At 42.3% G+C, this 26,113-nt stretch overlaps 1 protein-coding gene across 1 annotated transcript in view; it reads left to right on the plus strand.

Annotated features, from left to right (window-relative positions):
• The first annotated feature begins 1,593 nt into the window (after positions 1 to 1,593).
• The window catches only part of FASN (fatty acid synthase), a 46,574-nt gene continuing 22,054 nt past the window's right edge, over positions 1,594 to 26,113 (plus strand). Inside the window, exons 1-21 of the mRNA XM_082774887.1 lie at positions 1,594 to 1,770; positions 7,939 to 8,085; positions 8,870 to 9,022; positions 10,315 to 10,488; positions 11,221 to 11,421; positions 11,868 to 11,990; positions 12,632 to 12,747; positions 12,997 to 13,131; positions 15,910 to 16,369; positions 16,723 to 16,910; positions 18,108 to 18,297; positions 19,462 to 19,556; positions 19,948 to 20,082; positions 20,376 to 20,579; positions 22,781 to 22,896; positions 23,373 to 23,548; positions 23,897 to 24,088; positions 24,368 to 24,448; positions 24,543 to 24,728; positions 25,045 to 25,224; positions 25,451 to 25,654. Of these exons, the coding sequence (XP_082631013.1) occupies positions 7,959 to 8,085; positions 8,870 to 9,022; positions 10,315 to 10,488; positions 11,221 to 11,421; positions 11,868 to 11,990; positions 12,632 to 12,747; positions 12,997 to 13,131; positions 15,910 to 16,369; positions 16,723 to 16,910; positions 18,108 to 18,297; positions 19,462 to 19,556; positions 19,948 to 20,082; positions 20,376 to 20,579; positions 22,781 to 22,896; positions 23,373 to 23,548; positions 23,897 to 24,088; positions 24,368 to 24,448; positions 24,543 to 24,728; positions 25,045 to 25,224; positions 25,451 to 25,654 (3,436 nt within the window). The 5' untranslated portion in view covers positions 1,594 to 1,770; positions 7,939 to 7,958. The remainder of the gene's footprint in view (positions 1,771 to 7,938; positions 8,086 to 8,869; positions 9,023 to 10,314; positions 10,489 to 11,220; positions 11,422 to 11,867; positions 11,991 to 12,631; positions 12,748 to 12,996; positions 13,132 to 15,909; positions 16,370 to 16,722; positions 16,911 to 18,107; positions 18,298 to 19,461; positions 19,557 to 19,947; positions 20,083 to 20,375; positions 20,580 to 22,780; positions 22,897 to 23,372; positions 23,549 to 23,896; positions 24,089 to 24,367; positions 24,449 to 24,542; positions 24,729 to 25,044; positions 25,225 to 25,450; positions 25,655 to 26,113) is intronic.

Here is a 26,113-nt window from a genome sequence, read left to right on the forward strand (position 1 = left end):
TTTTTTTTAAATATTTTTCCTTGTGATAGGGGGAAAAAAAAAAAAAAAAAAAAAAGGAAGAGTTCAATCATTATACGTTTTTAGAAGAATGTGGCATGTAAGTATGCTGAAAATTTACAAAACATGAATAATAACAAATAACATAGACTTATTGCTTGGATCTTGTGGGGAGGTTGAACTGTGTCCTAAACAGAGGACGGGAATTCTCATAACTTTTTACTATGACCAAAATATTTAACAAACTGGACATTAATTCTTAAAAACAGATGAGAACGAAGGGTGATGAGGTAGTAGTGTGGATGCAATTGAATTGTACAAAGCAAGGAGAGCCTATAAAAAATAAATTCAGCAGATCAGAGTTCTAAAAAAATAAAACTCTGAGCAAATTTCTCATTGTTATCAAAGGGTTGAAAAACTATATAGTATTGAGGAAGGTGTGGATAAAGGCAAAAGTTCTGCTGACAGAAGGTTGTAGTCCAGCTGTATTTAAGTGGTGACAGCAGGGGAAAGCATGAACAGAAACAGGATTTCTGACTGAAACATTCTCTACACGAAGAGAAGGGGGATGCTTCCTGCATCTTAGCCTTTGGGCCCGTAGTTGCCGACCAAAAGGCAGAACGGCCTTTTTGTGTTGTAGGTGATACAGAACAACATTCTATTTTTTTTACTGCTGCAATTGAAGCAGTACAAGTTACGGAGGAAGTGGACAAAAGGTGGCTGCACACAGAGCCAACTTTCCCCTTTTGCATTTTTGGAAAGGTAGGTGAACCACTGACTGGCTTCTGGCACACGAGGGGAGCGGGTTTTCGGCGCCTGTGGGTAGCCCCCCCCCCACCACCACCTTGGACCGGGCACGGGCCAGCGCATCCCTGGCCGGCGTGCGCGCCGCCCTCTGGTAACCCCGGGACCGCGCTCCGCCGGGGTGAACGACCGCTGCCGCCGGCGTGTGGCGGGTGCTGCTCGCGACGCCGCCGGCCTCGGCCGTCCCCTCAACAGTCACCACATCGCCTTATCGCCTAGCAACACCCCTACGGGGCACGCCATTGGCAGGGCCGCGCCCCCGCCCACACGCCCCCGCCTCCGGATTGGGTGCCGGCCCGGGACTGCGCGTCCAGCCGCGCGCCCCTTCTCTTTGTGCGCTGCCGGGTGCGCGGGCGATCCGTGGCCCGGCGCCCGCCCGGCTTCAGCGAGTCCTGCCGAGCCACGGTGCTGGCGCAGTAGTATTCCCAACCACAGTGTGCACATCCGCGGGAAGGGGGGAGAGGGACACAGAGAGGCCTGGGCCGGCGGGGGGCCGGCGGTCGCTGCGATAGACTCGGGCAAAGCCAGGCGCCGCTCGCAGAGCCCGGCCTTCCACGGTCTCCAGGGCGGGGCGCAGGAGCTTGGCCCAGTGCCGCGGGCACGGGGGCCCGACCGGCTCCGCCCCGGCCTGCCCAGGACCCCCTCCTCCTGTGGAACGGCTCTGGCGGGCAGGGGTTGGCATCACCCCCGGGGCCGGCTCAGGGCGGCCCTGCCCCAGCTCTCATTGGACTGCGGCGAGGAGTAAACTGTCAGCCCATGTGGCGTGGCCGCCAGAGGTGGCGGCTGCTTAAATAGCGGTGGGAGCTAGAGGGAGACAGTGAGGAGAGCGCGGAGCATCGGACGTGCGCAGCCCGGCACCGGCGGCCGCAGCGCCCGAGTCCGCCTGAAGAGCCTGCCCCGCAGCAGCCCGGTCCGGCGCTGAGCTGACTACAGGGTCCTCTCGGCACGAAGCTTTCCGCACCTGTGCAGGTACCGGTGGCACAGCGGATGCGGAACGGCTGGGAGAGCGGCGGCCTCCGCTCCCGCCTCCGCGGGCTACTGCGCCAGGCAGCCGCACCGGGATCGTTCCGCCCGGTCCCCTCCGCCGCGCGGAGTCGGATGGCCGCTTCTGATGGCTGGGGCCCGCGGGCTTGGCCCGCGCGACGAGAAGGTTCCGTGCGCCGGCGCCCTACCCGCCGCGCCTAGATGCTCGTGCTGCCCGTACCCGCCGCAGGCCTCTCTCCCAGGGCCCAACGCGGTCGCGCTGAGGAGGCTCCTCGCCAGTCGGTGGGGGGCTAGCGATCCGCATCCTCCCGCTGGCGAGGCGGAGCGGAGAGAGGCTGCAGCGCTGCATTGTGGTGCCGGCGCTCGGCCATCTTGGCGGCGGGCGGGGACCCCTCGCCGCCGAGCCGGCACGGGCAGGTTCTGTGGGTGCAGGGCAGCGCGTGGCGCGGGCCGGTGCACGGGCAGGGGCACCGCCGCCTGCAGCCTTCGGGTGCCCGTCGGCAGGAGCCTTTCTGCATTCCCCCGAGCATCGGCGCGTCCGCGCCCCAGCCGTGGCGGCAGGGCTCCGCGGGGCGGCTCAGCGGGTTCCGAGGGGCCGCGCCCGGCGGCCGCCGCGGGGCTGGGCGGCAGCGGCGGCCCAGATCGTGCGCGGATCGAGCGGCCGGGCACATCGGGCCGTCTCGGGCGGGCCGCCGGGGCTAAACGGACTGCTCCGTCCTGGCAGAAGGATGGCGGCTCCTCCGTCACCCGCGATGTTCCGAGTTGGCCTAACAGCACGAGTGTAGCAAGCTGAGGAACCTTGGGAGTGAAGAGATTAGCGTTTGCACGCCCTAAAGGTGGCTTGTCGATACGTACGGGGAAACGTTTTCAAAAAAGGTGCAGCACATGCTGCTAAGCCTCTGCTTCTATGTAAACCGGCTGCTCACGTGTAATAACTCATTCATTGTACACCAGTCTGGTTTGGATGATGTGATTGTCAGGAAAACAATCGTGGTCTTCTCTTCTGCTGTTCTTGCTCGTATTGGTTTTCTTTCTACGTTCTTGTCTGGCATAAGGTTCTTGAAGGTACAAAACCCCTTTTTTCCTAGCTAAAAGCTTTATTATGGCTTTATTATATTACAAGATTAAAATTATTAAAGCTTTAATTATTAAAGCTTATTTAAATTATTAAAACTTTATTAAATTGAAACAGGCTGTGTTAAAGCAGTTTACATTAGCTTGTATAGTCCTTCAGAAAGCAGTGTCGGGGGCTTTGGAGCATGTCTTGCCTTTAAAATCAAAAGTAAAAATCAAAAAACTCACTTGAACAAAGGATTCACCTTTTCCTGCAGCTTGTATGCGTCTTGAAATGAACTGAAAATAGCAGTGCAACTTGAAAGGCTGCATTTAGTGGATGAATTTAGAAGACAAAGTCCCTACAGGGAGGGCAGTTATGAACAGATTTTTTTTTTTTAAGGTATAGTGATACTGGGGACATCAGTTGGTATAAATCATTTGGAAATCAATAGAGCTGTGTTAATTTCGTGAGTAGTCTAACCTACCTTTCCCACCTAACTCTGAACCAGATTGTGTTTCCTGCCAAGAAATATGTTTTTAAATACAAAACCCCACTACCGCTTTCCATTTGTCTTGTGGTCAGTGGGACAGATCCAGCCTTGAGACAGAAAGAGATAGTTAAAAGGTCTTTGTTAAACTGGAGCTATAGTGCATAGACTGAGAGTAGCCAAGTGCTTTCAAAAATGAAAAGCAGCCTGTGTTTGCTTCTATTTTGTAGAGGATTTTTTGGAAGCAGACATTATAGCTCTCTGCAAATGAAGTTTCTATGGGATGGCAGTTTGAAGTGTAAATTTTAGAAATGATAATCAGAGATTAAGAAACATGGGTTATGATGTAGTCAGATTTACAAGCTAAGAAAACATACCCTTTGTCAATATCTGTGCTGAAGAAGGCTATAGAGGAGTCATGGATGTTTCATTTTAAGGTGAGGGGAGCTCCAAAACAGATCAAGATTTGGACTGCGTAGAACTATTAATAGAGACTTGAGTATGAGGAGACTGTCCATGGTACCTACCATGATGACAGCCATCAAAATAACAGTTAATAAATAAAAGTGATACGTTCCTGTCTAGTAAAGAGAACAACACCAGGCAGAACAGGGTTTGGTTTGGCTTGGTTGTTTCTTTTTTTTTTTTTTTTTCCTGCTGTTTCTTTGCACTTTATTCTTTGCTCCCAGCCCCCATTTGTATTATAAATATACTTTAGGTGGTCATAGGTACAGCAGAATAAGAAAACTATTCTCTTTGGGGGTTGGCAAGTCAGGTATGAGTGGGAGAACAAATTAAGTTCCTCTTTCCTTCCTGCTTTAAAAGCTTATAATCTCAGTAGGCACAGAGAAAACAAAGTTGTACAGCTGATGTGGTTGATTAAAAAACAGTGATCAACATTTTTCTTCTTGATCCATTATTGGTGCTAGATGAGTGGGGCACTGAAAATCATCTTTAGTTAAATGCATTGGAGAGCAGTAGTTAAGCTTACAAGTTTGTTAATAGCAGTAGGCTGTGATGATATCAGTAGGTATCCAATACATAGAGAGCAAGGTTATCACAGACTATCGGTCTCGTGCCCGTATTTAGCCTTAGATGGAGTTTACCACCCGCTTTGGGCTGCATTCCCAAGCAACCCGACTCCGAGAAGCCCCGGGCCCGGCGCGCCGGGGAGCCGCTACCAGCCTCACACCGTCCGCGGGAGCTCGGTTATGAAGGCGTTAAGATGATTGGAGAAAAGAGCTGACATCAATAAACAAACCAACCTTGTCAAGTGGCTAATGTGGGAGGTAGATAACCAGAACACAAGTATAAAATTATGAAAGTGATTACTAGTCAATAACACCAGGAGGGATTGTTAGCTATTACTAGTCTCAGTGAGTCAGCAAAGGAATATCATTGCAAAAAAATATTGTGTAAATCCATTGAGGTAGTAGTTCATGCTTAATGAGGTGTCTATCAGACTGGAATGTTGAGGGTTTTGGTGTCTTTTGGTTATTCTTTTGTCTTCTTTCCCCTGCCTGGGTAAAAAGTCAATCTGTCTATGAAAAATCTACGTAATTCTATTAAAACAAAGCCATCAGGCAAAGAGAGGAAAAAGAATGTTATATGTTTGGTTGTATCCAACAAAACACAGCCTTAAGAAATTGGCACTCTTTATCTTTTTTTTGGTTTCCTTTTTTGACCTGTTACATTTGTCCATCTTGCCCATCAGATATAATTGGAACAATTTCTTACATATATTTGCTGTAGTCCAATCTCCTTTAAAATTGCTGTGGAAATAATTTTCTTTCCTGGTGCCATGTCATACACTTCAAAAACTGTCAATGTACTGTGTATAGTCTAAAAGTGCTCTACAAAGAAGAGTGAGTCTGTAGTATACTAACATACTATACTGTACCATTTGGGGACAACGTCCATAAACTTTGAAATAGCCTACCTGTATATTAGCTGTCAATGAAGACCAAAGATATCGTTGGTAGCTGTAATGTTTACTTTAATCTCTGTTGAATTAGAGTACTTAATATTAATGATTTCTACTTTTCCAACTCTTCTTATCCCTAGTAAATCACCTGTACTGTCTGCCACTAGGTCCATAATTTGTTATTTTTGATATAGGCATCCAGAGCCCTTCATGTCAAGCCTAAACCTTTCCCGTTCTTTGTGTATATAAATCATTAAGTTGTGGCTCTTATTACCCATTTACCCAGCTAAAATTAACTTCTTGGCTTTTGTTCTTGTACATTTTGATTACCACAGCGTCTTTCTGCCTTTGACACAGTCTTGCTCAACTGCAGTCATAACTTGTTGGCAAAAATTGCTTTGCTGATAAATACCATTTCTTCACTGTCTCAGAATAACATTTTGTCAAGGTTGGCCATACCTGGATGGAGTTTTCCTGATACTCCAGTGAAAGGGAAGGGACAATCCCAGAAGAGAAGTTTCAGTCTCCTGAAATACAAACAATATTTATCTCCTTGCATATCATCACCCGAAGAGCTGAGGCATAAAATTGAAAATTAATCACATTATCATTTTGCATGGCTCTTGTTGTGTGCTTGGATTGTGAGCTCCATGCCTAAGATCCAGTTATTTCTCTGCCCCCAGCACAGAACTGCTGCAAGTATAGCAGAGCTACAGTCCCTGATGGGTTTTCCAGGTACAGTGGTGACAACAATAGTAAAATTGACTTGCTAGACCTTTGTGAGTGGAAAAACTGAGAAGCTTCTCTTCAGAGCAAAATAGACTGGGCATATTACTACCTACTTCAGTTTTGGGGTGTAGTTTCTCAGTAAAGCCCTCACAGTTTTCCTTCTTAAATGAATACTGAGAGTGGAATGGAAGTTCTGTTGTCTGAAGTATTTAACTAAAGACTGAGAAATCCGAAATGTCCTTTTGGGAGCACTTCTGGTTTTGCTCCCAGAAAGGATGGAGTGGATGAGGTAATCATCTCTTCTACCTCAGAGTGTTACATGTTGCATAATTCCATGGTTACTCCACAGATCTGAATGGAGATAACTGCTGAAGGAAAGAGGAGCAAAAGAGATCAGGCAACCTCTGTGGTGGTGTGTGTCGGCTGCTCTACACCTCTGTAAAAGCCTTGCAAACCAGGTGGCATTGCTTTCCTTCTGCCTCACCATGCAGTCACCTCTAAGTTACATGAAGTTATTATGCCAGAGCAATGTGAGGATGGAAGAGAGGCCTATTGCTCAAAAACTATAAGAATTTCTAAAGAGACTAAAATATGTTCATAAGTTAAATGTCTTGGGTTGAAAAATCATCTGTGGAAGTGTTCATCTAAGAGTATCTGTTAATACTATTTTACAAGAGAGATGATCAAGCACAAACAGTACTTATGGAAAGTGCCTACATGGCACAATGGAGCATAATCTGTGCTGGAAGTCAAGCTTTAGGTCTTCCATTGCAAAGTTTTTCCTTCAAAGGAAGACTTATCTACTTAAACACTAATTTTTATTGTGATTTTTACTTGTTAAAAAACCCAAACATTAGAGAATATTTTGCCTCTACTTACCAGAAGTGTTATTTAAGGAGGTACTGTGCTGATTATATCTTCTGTTCGTGCAACCATGTCTATATAAATGGGTATCTTTTTTTTTTTTTTTTTTTTTTTTCCCTGTAACTTGCCCAGTATGGGTCTACTAATTATAATTTGAACTTAACTGGAACAACATCAGGTTAACTTGCCTTCCTTCTGCTTCGTTAATATATTTTCAGCGTAATGCAAAATAATGTGAGTGTGTTGACTGTGTAATATGAGCTCTCATTTGGTGCTGCAATCTGTATAGATGGCTTGTCATGCTGTGTTGTATGGGATTGGGGTCTTAGAATGCAAATTTCTTGGGTCAACAGCTAGGGTTTTCCCTGATGTGAAATCTGTCTGCTCTGTCAACTCTTATTTTAAAGCACCCCCCTCTACCCCATGTACTCAATTCCTCTTTCCCAGTCCTCTAAGGTATTGCAGTGCAAGGTTCAGTGTTTTGGTAAATGCTTTATATCTAAAATTTACTTCTCATTTCGGGTATTTATAATAATGCTAAACTGTATTGCAATCTTTCTATGTTTTTTCTTCTGTGTGTGTTGGGGTGTGTGCATTTTTTTTTTTTTCCCCTCCAACAAGCTTACTTATTATTGATTCTTAAGTTAGTATTTAACTTTGGAATGATTGTAGAACTCGTTTTGCTGCCTGTAAGGTTTGCCTTGTAATTATGTATTTTACTATATACATTTCATAATTTCTCCACCCACTTCTGCTCCAGCATGTTAATCTTTCTTCTCTGCTGACTTTAAAAAGAGGCATTGCCTTTGGTAGAGAGAGACCTGTTCATTTTCTAGCTGTCATATAGAAACTGGTGGTTTTCAAAGCCTGGCACTGCCTCAGCATCGGTTTTCTCGTCCCCATTGTCCCCACAAATCATACAGTCTATTTGATTAGTTGGGATATCTTTTTGTAGTAAAGACTCCATGGGCTTTTTCTGTGTGGGTGTTTCTCATACAAATACAGTTGTCACAACATGTCAGGAAGGCAAGAGATGCATATGTTCTCCTCTGTGTGAAACCTTACTAGTCTTACTGCTTTCTTGGATCTCAGCAACAGGGAGAAGTTAGGAGATGGAGGACGTGGTGATTGCAGGCATAGCAGGAAAGCTGCCAGAATCTGAGAACTTGCAAGAGTTTTGGGAGAACCTACTTAATGGAGTTGATATGGTCACAGAGGATGATCGGAGGTGGAAACCAGGTGAGTGCTTATTGCCTCTCCTTTTGGAGCTCTGAGCTTTTCAGAGGAATTATCCTACAAAAGGAAAAGATTTATCAGATGCAAAATCAGAGTTTTTGAATTCACTTCTGATACATCATCAAGAAATTCAGGAACAGAAGACTTCTACAGAGGTCTTAAGTAATGCATTTTATGGTCATGTCCTGCACAGTAGTAGCTAACAAATAATATGTATCTTCCAGGGAAAAGCACACTTATGATAGAGCAGCTAAGTACTGTGAATCCTGGTAGTTGTGGAAATAAAACTGCTCTGTTATTTTTCTGGGTTCCGAAGTAGCAGAGGGACTCCAGTCCCATGATTTGTAGCTTTCTAGAATGTTCTTTTCTGTTTGATTATCCTTCTGAAATTTTTGGCCCATGTCTATCCAATCCAGGCTAGTGAATTGCAAAGGTGAAAAGTAGTTTTTGTTTTTCTTCTGACTGGAACCAACAATTCAGAGTTTGTGTGCTTGGCACAACTTTCCAAAGCACAAATGCTTATAACTACATAGATGCCTTTTGCTGCCATTTCCAGAACAGTCTTAAAAATCACAGTTGTTTTTGTTAATACGGTGTTTTAATTTCCAAATAAGATTTAGAGGGATGAGTGGATAGGTGTTTGTGTAGCGCTCTGGATACTGCAAGGGAAAAATAAGGTTTCACTTGTAATCAAGAATCAGCTGTGATTATTCTGTAGTTTGTCTCATCTAGTAGCTGCTTCAAAACTGATGTAATCTGTGATATGGTGTTGATTTTTTCTTCTCAGGAATGTATGGGCTGCCCAAGAGAAATGGAAAGCTCAAGGACATAAGCAAGTTTGATGCCTCCTTTTTTGGGGTCCACCCCAAACAAGCTCATACAATGGATCCTCAGCTTCGGTTGCTGTTGGAAGTTTCTTATGAAGCTATTTTGGATGGAGGTAAGCAGGTGAATGACTGAAAAGGGAGAATTGTGGTGTATCGTTTTTGTGCAGCACGTGTAGACATGCACCTGTGTGATGAGATCACTAACAAGAAAGCTCACAGTAGAGAGGAGACGGAAGAACTGGTATGAGGGTTAGAGAAAATTGCTTTGTTCTGGAACTTGAATTAGGAAATCTACACACTGACTGCCAGAAAGTCTCTACTGGTCTGATACAGTGGAACCAATACTACGGAAACATTTAAACAGTCAACAGTACTAGAGCTTTTGTATGTTGGTGTCCCTACACTACTGCTCTACTGTGAAGTTCCATAACAGATGCCTTTGTTAAAGGCCCAGGGGATAATTGTAGTGCAAAGGGAAGATGACTCCATGAGAATTCTCATCCATGATCTAAAAGAATGACAGATGACCTGCTGTATTCCTGTCTATTGGCAAGATCCAAGGAAAACTTGTGGCCTTAGAGCTGCTACCATAGGAAGTTTGCCCAGGGAGTGTGCTTTCAGAAAGAGAAGCCTCCTTTCTCCATCACTGCCAGTGTCGAGAGCTTTTTAGGTACTTGCCCACAGAGCCAAAAAAATAATTCTTCATATTAATGAGTTTCATGTCTGAACATAAGGAGCACATGGAAAAAGTTGTAACCAGCTCGCTAGTTCTGACAGATTAACAATTGCTGAGCCTCAGTCTTAAGGCTTGAATATGAATAGTCTGCTTGTCTTCAGGACTCCTGCAGCACAGAGAAGAAACAGCAGATTGTTACAAGTTGAGATTGCCATGCAGTTTTTTGGAGGACAGTTGTTTCTTGTGCTAGCTTATTGGCTTTTGTGCCAAATATTTTTTTCTTTTCTTCCTCATACTCCAGATCTAGGCTTTGCATAAGAATGGATAGTCAAGTGCTCACCTGACATTCCATGTGTTGCACTTTTATCCCTTTGTCTGCTTCTTTTCTCTGCATTGGAAACCTGCTGTTAGCTTATCTGATCAGCATTTATAACTTTAATAGTTGTACACTTCTACACAAGACTCTATCAATACCCATCTAAGTCAAAAAAGCTGTCTTAGGGCGTGATTGTGACTCTGTTGTAATAAACAGGTCGAATAAACAGGAGCTCTGCAGAAGGCCTGTGATTGAAACGGGTAGAAAAGTAACTATGTGGGCTGCAGGTCTGCCAGAAATGGACAGTAAGAAATTGTATTTTGTGAACTGGTACCATCTGTACCTGATACCTTACCAGTTTTCCCCTCATAGTGAGTTTGTTTGCTGTAATCTGCTTTCCAATATTCCCATAGGCATTAATCCAGCTACCCTTCGTGGCACAGACACGGGTGTATGGGTTGGTGCAAGTGGGTCAGAAGCTGCTGAAGCCTTTAGCCAAGATCCAGAACAGCTTTTGGGATACAGTATGACTGGCTGCCAGCGTGCTATGTTCGCCAACAGGATTTCTTACTTCTATGATTTTAAAGGTAAGTGTCCTCAGACCTGTCAGTGCTGATCGGCAATTGCAATTTCAGCATGGTTGTACCATGGTTGCTCTAAAGAAGTGGGGTGGATATCAGGTATTGACTCTTTGGGGATGAGAAAGTAGAATGCAGCTGTTGTAAAGAGGCATGTGAGAAGCAAAAACCGTGTTGTAATTCTGTGTTAAGACTCATTACGAGGCTTTGTACTTCAGTTGTTGAAAATGGGCATAGCTGGCATTCGTATGAAAGGTAATGATGCCAGGAGAAAAACTAACTGGAATGGGTAACTCTGAAAGAAGTAGGAGTGGTACAGGACTGGTATGATTAAAGGCATGATGGGAATTGCCTTGAAGAGCAGTAGACAGCAGGGACCATGGTAAGGGTAGCACCAGGAAGTGAGTGTGATATCATTGTTGAAAATGGGGAGATGTTACCTGGTTGTGATACTTTTTGATGGAGATAGGGGTGAAATTTTAAAATGCACCCTTAAAGCTTAACTGTTGGCAATTTTTTTCCTCCTTTCTCATCCCCTGTTACTGGCAAGCAGGCAGAGGTGGTGATTCTTGTCTCCCAGTGTATCAGGATTGCCTGTAATGTTCTGAAGCAACTGTTCGTATCTTTTAAATGCATTTTGTAGTAACCATCCTATAGTCTTTGGAGAGTAACTTGAGAAAAATTAACAGTAAAAAAGTTTTTTTGTTTGTTTTGTTTTGTTTTCCCTTTCTGTTCCCTAAGGACCAAGCTTAACTATTGACACAGCCTGCTCCTCCAGTCTCATGGCTCTAGAAAATGCTTATAAGGCAATTCGTAATGGACAGTGCAGTGCAGCCGTGGTAGGAGGGGTCAACCTTCTGCTGAAGCCCAACACTTCTGTGCAGTTCATGAAGCTGGGTATGCTTAGTCCTGATGGTGCCTGCAAAGTTTTCGATGCTTCAGGTAAGGCATTAGCATGAAAAATGGTCTTGTTGTACAAGATGAACTTATTGCTGAATCTGTGACGCAGAATCTGCTCTGGTAACTGTGGACATAGCTGGTCTTGTCCTTGTTCTTAGGTGCGCTGCTTGGGACATACCCTGGAATTTATCTGTGTTGCATAGCTCCATTAGACTTAGAAAATTACCTGTGGAAAATAAATTGTATGCTTCGTTTCTGTGCCAGTGGGGAAAGGAAATAACTGTCTCTTGATGTAAACTTTCTTTCATCATTTGTGATGAGCAGTGAGCCTTTCTAGGACATTCTTTTTTAAACAAATGTACATATTGTACTCCAAAGCAATCCGTTTTAAGCAATAGCTCAGGAATGAGATAACCTTAGTGTGTGGTGCTTTTGCTACTTTATTCAAAGCAGAATAGATTAATGACTTGTTCTGTCTCTATTCTCAGGAAATGGATATTGTCGCTCTGAAGCTGTTGTCGTCGTTCTTTTGACCAAGAAATCCATGGCTAAACGCATCTATGCCACAATAGTTAATGCTGGGAGTAACACTGATGGCTTTAAAGAGCAAGGTGGGCCTTGAGCTTCTGAAAAGTGAGATACCTGCAGAACAGTTCTTTCTAGAGTCTTTGTTATCAGAGAAAGATTATTGCGGGGTTCCTGTTCTTTAGGTGTGTGAGGGTTTTTCATTGTACTTTTTTTCTTTTTCAACTTTGGTAACACAATGTTCAGGCCCCTGTTTTGTAAAGGAATGAAAGGAGACAAGTGGTGATTGTTATTATACAGAGTATCAGGAGTGTCCTGTTGCTAGTGTAGGCTTCTTGGGATATACTTTATATATATTGGAGTAACTTTTGCACAGATAGTAGAAACATACATGTTGTTACTGGAAATCTCTTTTCCTGCTCCTGTCCTATTTTTCCCACTCATGGAGATGCCAAGTTTTATATGTTTTGCTTGATCTATACATACAGTGTTAACCAGTATCTTCCCACAGTACTCTAATCATTCGTTTAGTTCCATTTCTGGTTCCTCTGCACTAATTTCTAAGAGCCTGATAGGCTTGCTGTGTTTGGTACAAAGGACATAAGTATAAACCCTGAAAAGATAGCTTTCTTTTTGTCCTGGTAGCCCCAATCAGTTGAAAGAGTGCTCAAAGCGGAACAGGAAGCATTTATTGAGAGAGAGAAATTGATGGCAATTTTGATTCTAGGTGTGACATTCCCATCTGGAGACATGCAGCGGCAGTTGGTCAGTTCTCTGCACAGAGAATGTGGTATCAAGCCTGGAGACATAGAGTTTGTTGAAACTCATGGAACAGGCACCAAGGTCAGTATGACCTCTTTGGTTTTGGGGTATTTTTTTCCCTTGCACCACTTGCCACACTTTTGCATCAAATTATTCTTTGTTCTTTCAAAATAAAGGTAAAGGAATTGTATTTCTGTCTTCTACCAGTTTATGGAATATATACTGCTTCACTGCTTTTGTATTTTACCCAAATATCTTAACCTTTCATTTTCTTTTGTGGTGTGTTTTGGAAGTATTGGCTACTAGCCATTCTGATTACTTTCCTTCTAGGTTGGAGATCCACAGGAAGTAAATGGCATTGCAGAGGTCTTCTGCCAACGTGAGAGAGAGCCATTGTTGATTGGATCAACCAAGTCAAACATGGGTCATCCAGAGCCTGCCTCTGGACTTGCTGCATTAGCCAAGGTAACACGTGGTTTGTGAGAGAAAAGGCATGGGGGTGAGGGAGGGACTAGTATTGGCTGTGTTTGTTTGTTTGTTTTAAAGAAAATATGCACTGATCCAGAATAAAATCCACACCGGTATTGATAAGTCAGGTGATTCCTTACTGCCTACTGCTTGTTTCACCTGCAAATGCTTTTAAAAGCTAAGGTGGCTATTCTGCAAGCTGTACATGAGTGCCCAGGTGACCCTCTGCCATGTGTACTCACACGTGCACGCAAGCTCAAACATTATAATTCACACACACCACTCAATTTTACAGGAACGTAACTCTGCTCAGAATAAGGGGTTTGAGGTCACCTTATTGATTATTCTTACACTGGAACTTCTAACAGAACTCTGTAGGTCATTGGGTTCAGGGGAGGTACAAATAGAGAGGTATTGGAGTAGTTTGAATGACCAAAGGTAAGAAGCAGTTTCTGTACCAGACGAGTAGCTGATCCTTTGAGCTGTTTGTCAAGGATGTATTTCTCTTCCCAGTCTGTCTTGTGTTGGTGAGAAGCCAGGTGATTTATTTGGGACGAGGCTACCAGCTTGAATAACTGGTTGTCTTAGCAACTGGCCTACTAATTACTGCTGTAGGCAGACAATCATCTCCCAGCCCTGGCTGCTAAACTGCTTAGCAAAGAGCTAGCTATGGTTCATGCTTGGTTGTAAGCCTATTACTGACAGCCTTATAGACATGCAAACTGAATTCAAGTATACTATCACTGCTACGATTTTAGGCTCTTTAAAATAATTATTATGATCTGAGTATGTAAAGCTTTCTGTGAATAGCCTTGTCTGCAAATAAAGAGTGGAAACTGCAATATCTGTCTCTCTGTAGAGGAAAGTTTAACCTTTTTTTAGAACCTCTATCACCTGGACTGCCACCTTTTTCAATAGTAGGAATGATGACTTGATTCATTAAAATGAACCTCTCCATCCTTAATGTGTTGTATGTTATGAGCAATTTGCTTAGTACAGTTCTTCCGTGAGGACTGAACTGTCAGTAGAGGATCAAAGCTTTGAGGTAACTGTTTCCCTGTTTGTGTTTCTTAGAGAATGCAGAATTGCAAAAATAGGGACCACAGTTTCTTTTTTGAAGACTTCTGTGACATCGTATTTTCTCACTTTTCCATCACTTTTTTCACTTAACTTTGTATCAGAATTTACAGCTGTAGGCAAGAGCTCGTAGCACCTTTCACGTGTTAGAATGTCTTTTTGTTGTGCTTCTATTAAGTTGTATTAGGTCTTGTTCCCAGATCTGGCATGTTTGAGAGCACCTGAAGCTATGTCTGGTTTGATGTTGGAAGTTCTGTCTCTGTTCTCGGTTCTTTGAAAGTTGGGCAGCAATTGACATTTTAATATTTGGAATTTTAATAAGAATGACAGATCTTGCATTCTTGAGGCCAAACCAGAAACTACACCAAGGCCATCCTTTTCTAAGACAGTAACTGTTTCAGGAAGTATGCAGTTTCTGTTAACATTTTATTTTGGCATTCCATAAAATGCTTTTAAATGTGAGATGTCAGTTATGAAAATAGATCTTGGAAGTGTCAGACTTAAGACTTAAAGAAAATGTTTATTATGGAAAAAAGAATAAGAAAGAATACTAGGGTTTGCCAAGGCCACTTTACTTGAGTTCTGGTGAGGGAGGGATTACTCATCTGCACTTTGCTGTACAACAATTAGGCTGAGTAGTTGAAAAGACAAATTTCTTGTTGGCTGTGCTGTACACGCATTGTACTGCATTCTCAAACTTAAGTAGAAGCCATGGAAGTCTTAGAGGACAAATATGTATGTTTTATAAAGCAACAGCATGTTCAAAGTAAGTAGTACTGTAGGTGTAGGAATAGCATTCATGAAAAGTCTTTTGTCACTGTGGCTTTATAACATGCTAACTGGAGATGAAACTGTACGTTTATGGTTGTTTTCCTGGATAGTTTGCCATGTCTGATGGTCAGCTTGGAAGAACTGTTTCCCAACCACGATCTGTTTATGTGACAATTCTGTGGTGATGAAGGAATTGCCAAACACACGGGACATGCAGTATCTGCTACTGACCTTATGGTGTTTGGTTTGCTGGACTTTTGTCACAAATGATTATGGCCTTGGTGTTACGGACTGTTTGTAGTGTTGTTATTGAAAAAGGTAGTTCTTGCTTTTTATTGTAAGTCTTGTGCTGTTTTCTGTGCTGGCGCTGCCAGTTCTGATCCATCTGCTGCTTTTCTGGGTGAAGAAGACATCAAATGGATAGAAAGCAGCATGAAAATCCTTTCACCAGTGGTTCAGTGTGTCTCTTTTGTGGTAAAGGCAGAAATGGGAGCATTTATTGTAATAAAGAATAGTATGTGTGGTCATCTGAATGGGGAAAGATGGAGTGTGATGAAGAAAGAATAGCTGAAAGAGGAGAAAAAAGATGTGATATCTTTAGTTGCCAGGTTGCTTTTCCAGCAGGATTGCATGGCTTTACAGTTAGAAAGGGTCTGGAAGCTAAACTTAAAACTACCACCCTTAACCTTAACCACTTACTTTCTACGTGGCCTTAAAACTTGCCTAAGTGAAGTACATACTGCCTCTACCACATTGATAATGTTAGTCTGTGAAGGGTCCCTTTATACAAAAATAAGAGGAGCTGCTTTTGTGTATGCTTACATAGTCATTTATAGTAATAAAAATAAATAAAACAAAATATAGTTTAAACAAAATAAATAAAAATAAGAAAATATGGAGCACATAATACTATGTTCTGTCTTCCAGGTCGTTCTCTCTCTGGAACACGGGCTGTGGGCCCCAAATCTTCATTTCAGTGACCCAAATCCAGATATTCCTGCTTTACTTAATGGCTCCTTAAAAGTGGTTTGTGAACCAACACCAACAAAAGGTGGCTTAGTCAGCATCAATTCTTTTGGCTTTGGAGGTTCTAACGTTCATGTCATTCTGAAGCCAAATGAGAAGAAACATCAGCCTCCAGAGACTTGTAACTTGCCAAGACTGGTTCAAGTTTGTGGCAGAACACAGGAAGCTGTAGAAATACTAATTCAAGAGAGCAAAAAACATAGAGGATGCGGTCCATTTTTACGTCTGCTCACTGATATCTCTGCAATTCCTGTATCCCTCATGCCCTACAGGGGCTACACCCTAGTTGGCACTGAGAGTGACATCGGAGAGGTTCAGCAAGTTCAGGCATCTGGTAGACCACTCTGGTACATCTGCTCAGGTAGGTCCACAGCAGCGTCCAGGCTTCTGCATTCTTCAATAGAAATGAAGCTTGAATAGTTGGATCTTGTACACTAAAGTTTTTTCCACTCTCCAGAACGAGGAACTGTTATGCAGACCCATGGTATGTGTAGGAGAATCATGTTTTCTGTGTTTTATCTAATGCTTCCAATTTAGCTATCTTTTATTGACAGCAAAGTCCAGAGAACAAAAAAGCAGTGCGTAATTCAGAGGGTGTTAGGAATGTGCGATGATTTGTCCTTAGATAGGATTCTTTCACTTCCAAAGCAAGCATATGATGTGCACTTCTATTATAGAGCATTACAAAAGCACGTTTTCTTGCTTACCTTGCAGGCATGGGAACCCAGTGGAAAGGTATGGGCCTGAGTCTTATGAAATTGGATGTGTTTCGCCAGTCTATAATGCGCTCAGATGAGGCTTTGAAGAACACAGGACTGAAGGTCTCAGACCTGCTTCTGCAAGCAGATGACAATACTTTTGATGAGACTGTCAATGCATTTGTTGGAGTAGCTGCTGTTCAGGTTAGTTGCAGTTAGATAGATTTTGGTTAGTTTTGGGCCCAGCCCTTTGCAAGATGCTTGGAGGAATGTTGATGTAAACTGATCTCTGTGTGTGTGTATCTGTGCATGTAATGTGGGGTAGTTTCTCTAAGATACTAAGGAACATATGAAGTTTTATGTAAATGTTTCTGCCAAGAAACAAAGTTCTATAGAATGCCTTCTAAAATTTGTTCTGAAAAAGAATGAAATGATGTTAAATGGAGTCTCTTTAATTCTGGAAGAGTGTCAAAGCAGGATTTGTTGTGTATTAAAAAAAACTAGAAGCAGAGCTTTTAAAGTGATCTGGAAAGCTGGACTTGGCTCTTGCTTTATACAGACACTCTTAGAATCATAGATTAGCTTGGGTTGGAATCTATCTTAAAGATCATCTAGTTCCAACCCCCTTGCCATAGGCAGGGATGCCACCCACTAGATCAGGTTGGCGAAGGCCACACCCAACCTGGCCTTGAATACCTCCACAGACAGGACATCCACAACTTCCTATCATTATATCATTCCTTGTCCTATCATTATCTACCCGAGTAAAGAGTCCCTCTCCATCCTTTTTATAAGATTCCTTTAAGTATTGAAAGGCCACAACAAGGTCTCCCTGGAGCCCTCTCTTCTCCAGGCTGAACATCCCCAGCTCTTTCAGCCTTTCTTCATAGGAGAGGTGCTCCAGCCCTCTGATCATTTTTGTAGCCCTTCTCTGGACTCACTTTAACAGGTCTGAATCTTTCAATGCAGACACAAAGATGCAGTACTCCATGTGAGGCCTCATGAGGGCAGAGTAGAGGGGGACAATCACCTCCTGATTATGCCTCTTTTGATGCAGCCCATGGCACAGATGGCCTTCTAGGCTGCAAGCACAGACTGCTGGCTCATGTCAAGCTCTTGGTAACCTCCTGTTGTTGGAGATAATGTCCTAGGGTAAAGCTGCACAGTGGAGAAGCACAAACAATACTGGAGACATGATGATTCTTGACATGCTTTGAAATGAGGCTGAAGCTGCTGTTATTTTTGTGTGTGTGTGTGTGTTTTTTTTTAAAAAAAAAAAAGGGCAAGAAGAAAGTCTGTAAAAAAAATAATCTTGAAATGCACCCAGCACTCTTATGTGCCTTTGAATCCTTACACCTGCTTATTCTGGTATGGAATCATTAATTCTGCCTTTCCTTGCAGATTGCCCAAATTGATATGCTGAAGGCTGCAGGTCTGCAACCTGATGGGATTTTGGGCCACTCAGTGGGAGAAGTAGCTTGTGGCTATGCAGATAATTCCTTAAGTCATGAAGAAGCCATTCTTGCTGCTTATTGGCGAGGGCGATGTGTTAAAGAGGCCAAATTGCCCCCAGGAGGAATGGCTGCTGTTGGTAGGTATATGCTTAGCAAAAGAGTGATAGAGGAAAGTGCATCTGATCTCTGCTGTATGGCATTAACATAAAACTGGGCTCTGAAATGTGTTTGTGATAGCAATCAGTTCTGTAAAAGTTTGGCTACTGTTGCCTCTTTTTTTCTTCTGATGAAGAACAGGTTATAAAATATTGAAGTTGATACAATGGTAGTAATATCTGACCTGTAATACATAAGAGTTTTGGTCATCATTCCAAAACTAAGTGGAAATACAGAGATTTATTGACAGGTGACAAATGACAGAGTCCCAGTGATTACCTTGAAAAGAGAAGTGAAAAATATAAGGCACAGTGTTTTTTCTCTTTACTCTTTTCAAAAAGCAGTATTTCTGAAGTCTGCAAGAATGAGACATGAAGTCACTGGTATGTAATGGGCAGTTGGCTCACAGAACTTAGTGCCACTAGCACATGCTTGTGCCTGCTGGTACTCAGGAAGGAGCTTTTTCCCGGTCCAGCACTACTCAGCGTTTCTGTCAATTATAAGTTTTGTTCACAACTGGGTGAAGTTTTGAGCTTTGAACCCTGCAGTTTGTCTTCAGTGGCTTCATGCTAATTTATATGTTTAAAAATAACATGACTATTGATAGCATGATTGTTTTCCTGTTTCATATGACTAGACATAGTGGTTGATTAAAAATGGTGAAACACTTCAGAGAAAAGCTGTTGCAGGTCTAATGCAATGAGTTTGATGACTGGGTCTCATATTATAAACCTACGCTTCTTATTTTAACCAATGCTATAAAGTACTATCTACCTAATTGAGCTCTTTTTCTGCTTAATATTAAATATGTGACACCTTATCACAGAATTTAGCTTAGAGTGATGCATAGAATGTTTTTCATAATCTGATTTTGAGTTCAAGCTTTTACTGTGACTTGTATCCATGTAATACGTGCTCAATATCACAGTGACAAATAAAGTGTTAAAGCCATAAGATAAACATCCTTTGATTTTGCAGAATCACTTTTGGGCAGAGGGGGGATGTATGTGATCTTTCTAGGAATCCGTTACAGTTTTGTAAAATGCTGAATTCAGTGCAGTGATTGCATGCTTAGTGGGGAGGATTGCCTTTCATCACAAGGCTTACTTCTCAAAACATGTTGTCCTGAACTCTTCCTCCTGCAGGTCTGACATGGGAGGAATGTAAGCAGCGCTGCCCTCCAAATGTGGTACCAGCCTGCCACAACTCTGAAGATACTGTCACTATTTCGGGGCCTCTGGTAAGGAAAGAATTAACATGGTGCATGCCAGATCTGTGACTGGAACCTGTGAAGTTCTAGTTTGAAGAAAATGTGAAGCTAAGCTGCTTGAAAAGAAAAGCACCCCTCCCAGTGGGAGGGGACATGGTGTTCTTTATGAGTTCAAACACTCAAAAGTTCTCTGAGAGGAAGTGTAAGCTAGTAATGACAGATTTCTTATGCTGAATATTCTTATAGCCATGGGTATAATGAGTGATAAATGATAATACTGAGAACGACAATAATCTCATCACTGATATGGTGCCCCTTAAGTGGCAAGTGATAAAGGGCATGGAGATAGTACAGTGCTTCAAACATTTCCCAAATATATTGTGAGCTGTTAGTTTTAGTTCTCTTTTATTCCTCTCCTCAGGACTCCGTGAATGAGTTTGTAGCCAAACTGAAAAAGGATGGTGTGTTCGCAAAGGAGGTCCGCAGTGCTGGAGTTGCATTTCATTCCTATTATATGGCATCTATTGCGCCAGCGCTGCTAAGTGCTTTGAGAAAGGTAATGTTACTGAATTATGGTGTGCTTGAGTTTTGGTGGGGCACCTGGCTTTGAGCATCAGTGATGTTAAGCTAAGAGGGTTCTATCCTTTAAGAGGGGAAGTCTCTTAAAGAGTGTGTAGACATCTGTAAGTTTTGAAGTCCTATCACATTAAGCAGAATGGTGACCTCAGCAGTCAAGATGAGGAAAACGTCCCACAAAAAAGGGCGCAAGGGCTGCTTGCTTTTGCCTGTCTTGCTGTCATCTATGACCTGTAACTCTTCCTCCTGTCCCTCTTCATTGTCTGTCTGCAGGTCATTCCACACCCTAAACCTCGTTCAGCACGGTGGATCAGTACATCTATCCCTGAATCTCAGTGGCAAAGTGATCTGGCTAGGAATTCCTCTGCAGAGTATTATGTGAACAACCTAGTGAGTCCCGTGCTGTTCCATGAAGGCCTGAAGCATATTCCAGAGAATGCTGTTGTAGTGGAGATTGCTCCACATGCTCTTTTACAGGTATTCTATTTGATTGTGTCAATGTGGTAGTATATCTCAAAATGTTCCTGCAGGAAGGGAATTGAATGTCTGAAGATTAGGGAATAGTGCTTTTTTGTTTTTTCATTTTTTCCTTCCCATTCTGAGAATAGTATCTTACTCGAGTACTTTCAATTCTCTCCCAGTTTTAAGAATTTATTTATTTTTTTAAATAAATTAATAAAAATACCAACATACTACAACTTCCTTAGCCATGCATTCATGTTGTGGCCTTTATTCATTGTCTTGCATTTCAGATAGCTGATAGGTAGCTCTCCAAACTGCAGTGAGTAAGAAAATTGTTTGGACCTAATAGGGCACATGTGTATAAAGCAGGGCAGGGAGGAGAATTTCAGGACTAACAGGGCTTTTCTGTGGAAAATCTGTTATTGCCATCTGTAGTTTCATGTTCTTGTATTGCAAAGTTGTAGTTGGTAGTGGTGTTTCTTTCTCCCGTATTCTCCTTTTCAGTTTTTAAAAGCTAGTTCAGTTGATACTGTTCTCTCTCACTTCATTTGCGGACTTGTATAATCAAACTTATATAGCTGTAGAAATTCAAGGAGAAAAGAAGAAAACACAATGCCACACTAACATGACTGGCTAAAATAATATAATATGCAGTGTTGCATCTCTTACAGATATTAAGTATGTCTACATCATGTTAATTTTTCAGAGAAGTAAGATCTGAGTTATTACTCTCAAAAATACCTTTATACTAATATTAAGATGCATGCTTTTAGGTATTCTTCATTATTTTGTGGGGTTTTGAATTATGTGGTATTCATTCCTCCTATCCTTTCTTCCCACCCTCAATGTGAGCTGAAAATAGACAGCACTTACAATGGAACTTATAAAAAACAGAATGTCCAAGCATTAACCATCTTTAATGAATGGGATTTGGGGAGGTTTTCCCCCCAGCCTCTGCCGGGTAACTTTGTCCTGTGTGATCAAAGTAAAAAGCCAGAATGTGCCTTTGGATTCCTGAAGTGTAGTCTCTCTTTTGTGTTCCCCTAACTTCCAGGGAATTTGAGTATCATTATACTGAAGCAAAACGTTGCTTCGCATATCTACATTATTTGAGAGGATGCTAATGAGGTGATTAAATGCAAATTTGTATGGCATCAAATGTTTTCATCAGCTTCCAAAACAAGACTTGGATATCTATAATACCAGGCATACACAAAATGTCTTCTATCATCTATTTCAGAACACTATATTATTCCCTTTTTCCCATCCCATAAGAACTGGTCATTGTGATTTAGCCCCTTATCAGAGAACGCAGTACGTGAGGTACACTAGGTTGTGCTTGTCTCACAAGATCAGTGCTGTGGTCTTGTGCTTGTCCCTTAAGTCTCAAGAGCTGGTCCTTTTTATTTGCCCCATGGCATGTAAAATGAGACAAATCTTAAGATGATCCATTTGTGAATCAAGTTTTATGGTTGTACAGTGCTTCAGAGTTCCAATCCAGTATATATTTTTTATGTATATTAGTTTTATTTGTGCTTTGAAAGTGTGACTTGAAGGGAGAATCAGAGCAGAACTATTTAGACATGTATTTTTCTCTAAAAAGATTTTATATTTAATATTAAAATCACTGTACAATTTTGGAATCTAATGCAAGTGACTAATGATTTCATCAGCTGGGTTTGAGAGTGTTGTTTTTCTCTTCCTTCTTCCTTCTTCCATTTAAAGACTTTAGACCAAATTAAAGAACAGATCAAATTTGGGTCAGATGTTCAAGGCTGGGTTTTTGATTTAGTAGCAGTTGTTTGGAAAATGCTGTAGGAAGCTACAGACTGAAAAAGGCTGATCCTGGGAGCAAGAGCTTAAGGTGGGGTGGCGCACAAGTGGGAGGCTCAAGGGGGTGATCCTGCAGTTCTTGAAGTGTAGCTGTTGATTTTATGGGTCAATTTGCCTGGGAAAGGGAGATGTGTGATTTGGCAGAATTTAATGAATATTACATATATTCTTCCTTACAAGACATGCAGTTTCTTGTATGGCTGGAAGGGTATTGTGCTGTGCTGCTTCTAGCCTGTTTAAATGTGCACATTCTAGCACCTGGCACAGGTGCAGAAGCAGTTTGACAAAACAGTGTCTTTGTAGTGTGTGGAGGGGAGGGAAAATCAGAGGCAAAAAAGTTAGTAATACCTTCCATGAGTGATTTCTGAACTCTACTTGACCAGGCTATCTTGAGGAGAAGTTTGAAACCATCATGCACTATTCTACCTTTGATGAAGAAGGACCAGAAGAATAACTTGGAGTTCTTCCTAACACAGGCTGGAAAGATTCATTTAACTGGGTAAGGAGACTAAGGGATCAAGGGTGAGCGGGTTATCAATTAGGAGAGAATTCAAGCCTCTTCTCTAGCATGCATGTCTTCACCGTGATTGAAATACTCTTTCAACAAACTTGGGAAAAATGGGATTTACACCTATGCTTTACGTATTTTATATGCTCATTTAGGAAGTATTTCCACAGGTTAGAGATTGTTTGGGCTGGGGAGGTGCTTTTCAAAGAGAAGGAATCCGTTTCTTGGGGCCTAGGAGCCTGGAACTGGCTCATAGAAAGTAAACTTTGCATCTCATAGACTGTTAGAATTAGAATTTGGTTATAGTAAATGTTCATGGAACTCCTGGAGAAGTCTCAGACGTGGAGCCCAGGAACAGTTACTATATGACCTTTATGTATTACGGTCAATTTTCTTTTTTTTTTTTTTTTTTTTTTTCCTTTTTTCTTTTTCCCCTCCAATAGTCATGATCCTGTTTGTCTTCCTAGGATAAATGTTCTTGGAAACAACATGTTCCCATCTGTGGAATACCCTGTCCCTGTTGGAACACCCCTTATTTCTCCATATATCAAATGGGACCACAGCCAGGACTGGGATGTTCCAAAAGCTGAAGACTTTCCATCAGGCTCCAAAGGCTCTGCATCTGCTTCAGTCTACAATATTGGTATGTTTGTCAGTTGGTTTTGTTTGTTTTCCTACTTTATCTCTACATTTTTTTATAAAACTAGGAAAAGGACACTCAAAGCACAGCATCCTTGAAGTCATCTTTTGAAACTTCATATATTTTTATTTATTCATTTTCAAAGAGACTGGATCTACTTCTGAAATGGGGTGAAAGAATATGAACAGAGGAGGAAATTGTCTTGATTCAGACTGACAGTCTTAAGATTGGCATGTTGCCAATCAGGATTGCTGGGAAAAACACTACATCCTCTTAAAGAAACTTAAGGCAAAAGATCTCTTTATTTGTGAGGTTTTTTTTATTTTTATTCTGCTCTTTATTCTGTCACAGACGTGAGTCCTGACTCTCCTGACCATTACCTGGTTGGTCATTGCATTGATGGTAGAATCCTCTACCCAGCAACTGGGTACCTTGTGCTGGCTTGGCGATCTCTGGCACGGTCTCTTGGCATGGCCATGGAACAAACAGCTGTTATGTTTGAAGAAGTTACAATCCATCAGGCAACTATCCTTCCCAAAAAGGGTGAGTGAGTGGTACTGTCACAATTGCAACAATTAAAGGAGCGTAAGGAAAGAAATGCAAAGGGAAAGTGAGAGGAACTTGGGGGGGGGGGGGGGGGTGGAGAACGGGACAGGTAAGAGTGGGAGTGCAACATGTCTGTATGAAATTACTGATTGTTCAGTCAAGTAACACATACAGTCACCTTTACTCCATGTTGTGTGGAATGAGTCTGGAAATGATGCTGCAGAATGGAGGCAGTAACTGACCTTGCAGCCCTGTCTTCCTCAATGTTTCTTGCAGGATCAGTGCAGTTGGAAGTTCGAATCATGCCTGCTTCCCACTGCTTTGAAGTGTCAGGGAATGGGAATTTGGCTGTGAGTGGTAAGTGAATGAAGTGTGTGTGTGTGCCCTGACCTACTCAAATCCATTATGTATGAACACTGATGATTCTTATTCTTGCCACTGTGCCCATCAGGGAAGATTAACCTCCTAGAAAACGATGCTCTGAAGAACTTTCATAACCAGCTAGCTGCATTTCAGACTCACTTAGACACAAGCTCAAAGTCTGGCCTCTTGAAGGAAGACATTTACCAAGAGCTGCATCTTCGTGGATATAATTATGGACCAACTTTCCAGGGTGTTCTGGAATGCAACAGTGAAGGTGAATTTACTTTCTATAGAAGAATGATCAATGTGGTTATTGTAATGATGAATATTTTATCTTTTAGTTCACTTTGTATTAGTGGTCCACTTGACTATGCTTTGTGGAGTAATTATGCTTTTTAGTGTGGTAACAGAGAACATCTAAGTGTTCTAACAGGGCACTGGGAAAGCTGTTATGTCCAATGTAAAACTGATTACTGGAGTTAACAAGGGAAGCTGGGTGCATGCAACAGACTTTGTAGTTATGTAACGACTTCCCACATCTGCTGAATGACAAAATTACAGTGAGGTTTCCACTCTCTCTTCTTCTGCAGGAAGTGCAGGGAAAGTTCTGTGGAATGGAAACTGGGTGACCTTCCTTGACACCTTACTACACATGATAGTCTTAGCTGAGACTGGGCGCAGTCTACGCTTACCCACCAGGATTCGCTCAGTGTATATTGACCCAGTGCTGCATCCAGAGCATGTGTGCCAGTACCAGGACAATGTAGAAGGTAATGTCTTTTGTCTTTGGGCTTTTACAAGTTCCTTTGAGTGCTGTGTGTATGAATGTTTGACTTTCTTAGAAGTAGGATGTACTTTAGGGGCCTTCTTACTCTCCAAGTTATTCTACAGCACCCTTTGTAATGGTCTGATATAGCACTCACTGTTCATCTGATCACCTTGAAGAAAATGCTTATAGAGTTTGATGCAAGCTTATGTTTGTTTCTTGTCTTTCAGCTTTAGATGTTGTTGTTGACCACTGTCTTAACAGCCTCAAAGCAGGAGGTGTTCAGATTAATGGTCTTCATGCTTCTGTGGCACCACGACGACAACAGGAACGAATCCCTCCCACCCTGGAAAAATACTGCTTTGTTCCCTATATTGAGAGTAACTGTTTGTCTTCCAGTGCCCAGCTTCGTGCCTATCTGGAGCACTGTAAAGGTAGAGTGGGGTTGGTTCGTTTTCACATTAGAGGAATCTTCCAGCTTGCCAGAACTGAAAGAAACTGTTCATACTACTTCAATCCTTAGAGCACTTAAGAAATTGAGTGTTGGTCTCTGTACAAAACTTCAGCAGGAGTCCTATGTCCACACACTTGTTAGAAGCTTAAAAACTACTTTTGCCTGAGGTACCTCAGGAACTCAAGTAGGAGTAAAGCCAGCAGGTGGGGGCATCTCCACTTCTTTAAGGGGCAGTGTGTCAAATAGCACAACCTTTCCTGTAAGCAGAGAGGCAGAAATCAGCTTCCTCATGGAGAAATCCAGTCTGCTTACTTCAAAAACTGATAAGAAAGCCTACTTCATCAAGTCTTTGGCTTTCTTAGCTTGCTTTGTTTTGTTTTTCCTGTGAACTGCCAAGATGGGGAAGGTAACATGTCTGCTCCCATTTATATGTGGGCAC

This window comes from Aythya marila, assembly GCF_965140915.1.
Source record: "Aythya marila genome assembly, chromosome: 18".
In the NCBI taxonomy this organism is placed as follows: domain Eukaryota; kingdom Metazoa; phylum Chordata; class Aves; order Anseriformes; family Anatidae; genus Aythya; species Aythya marila.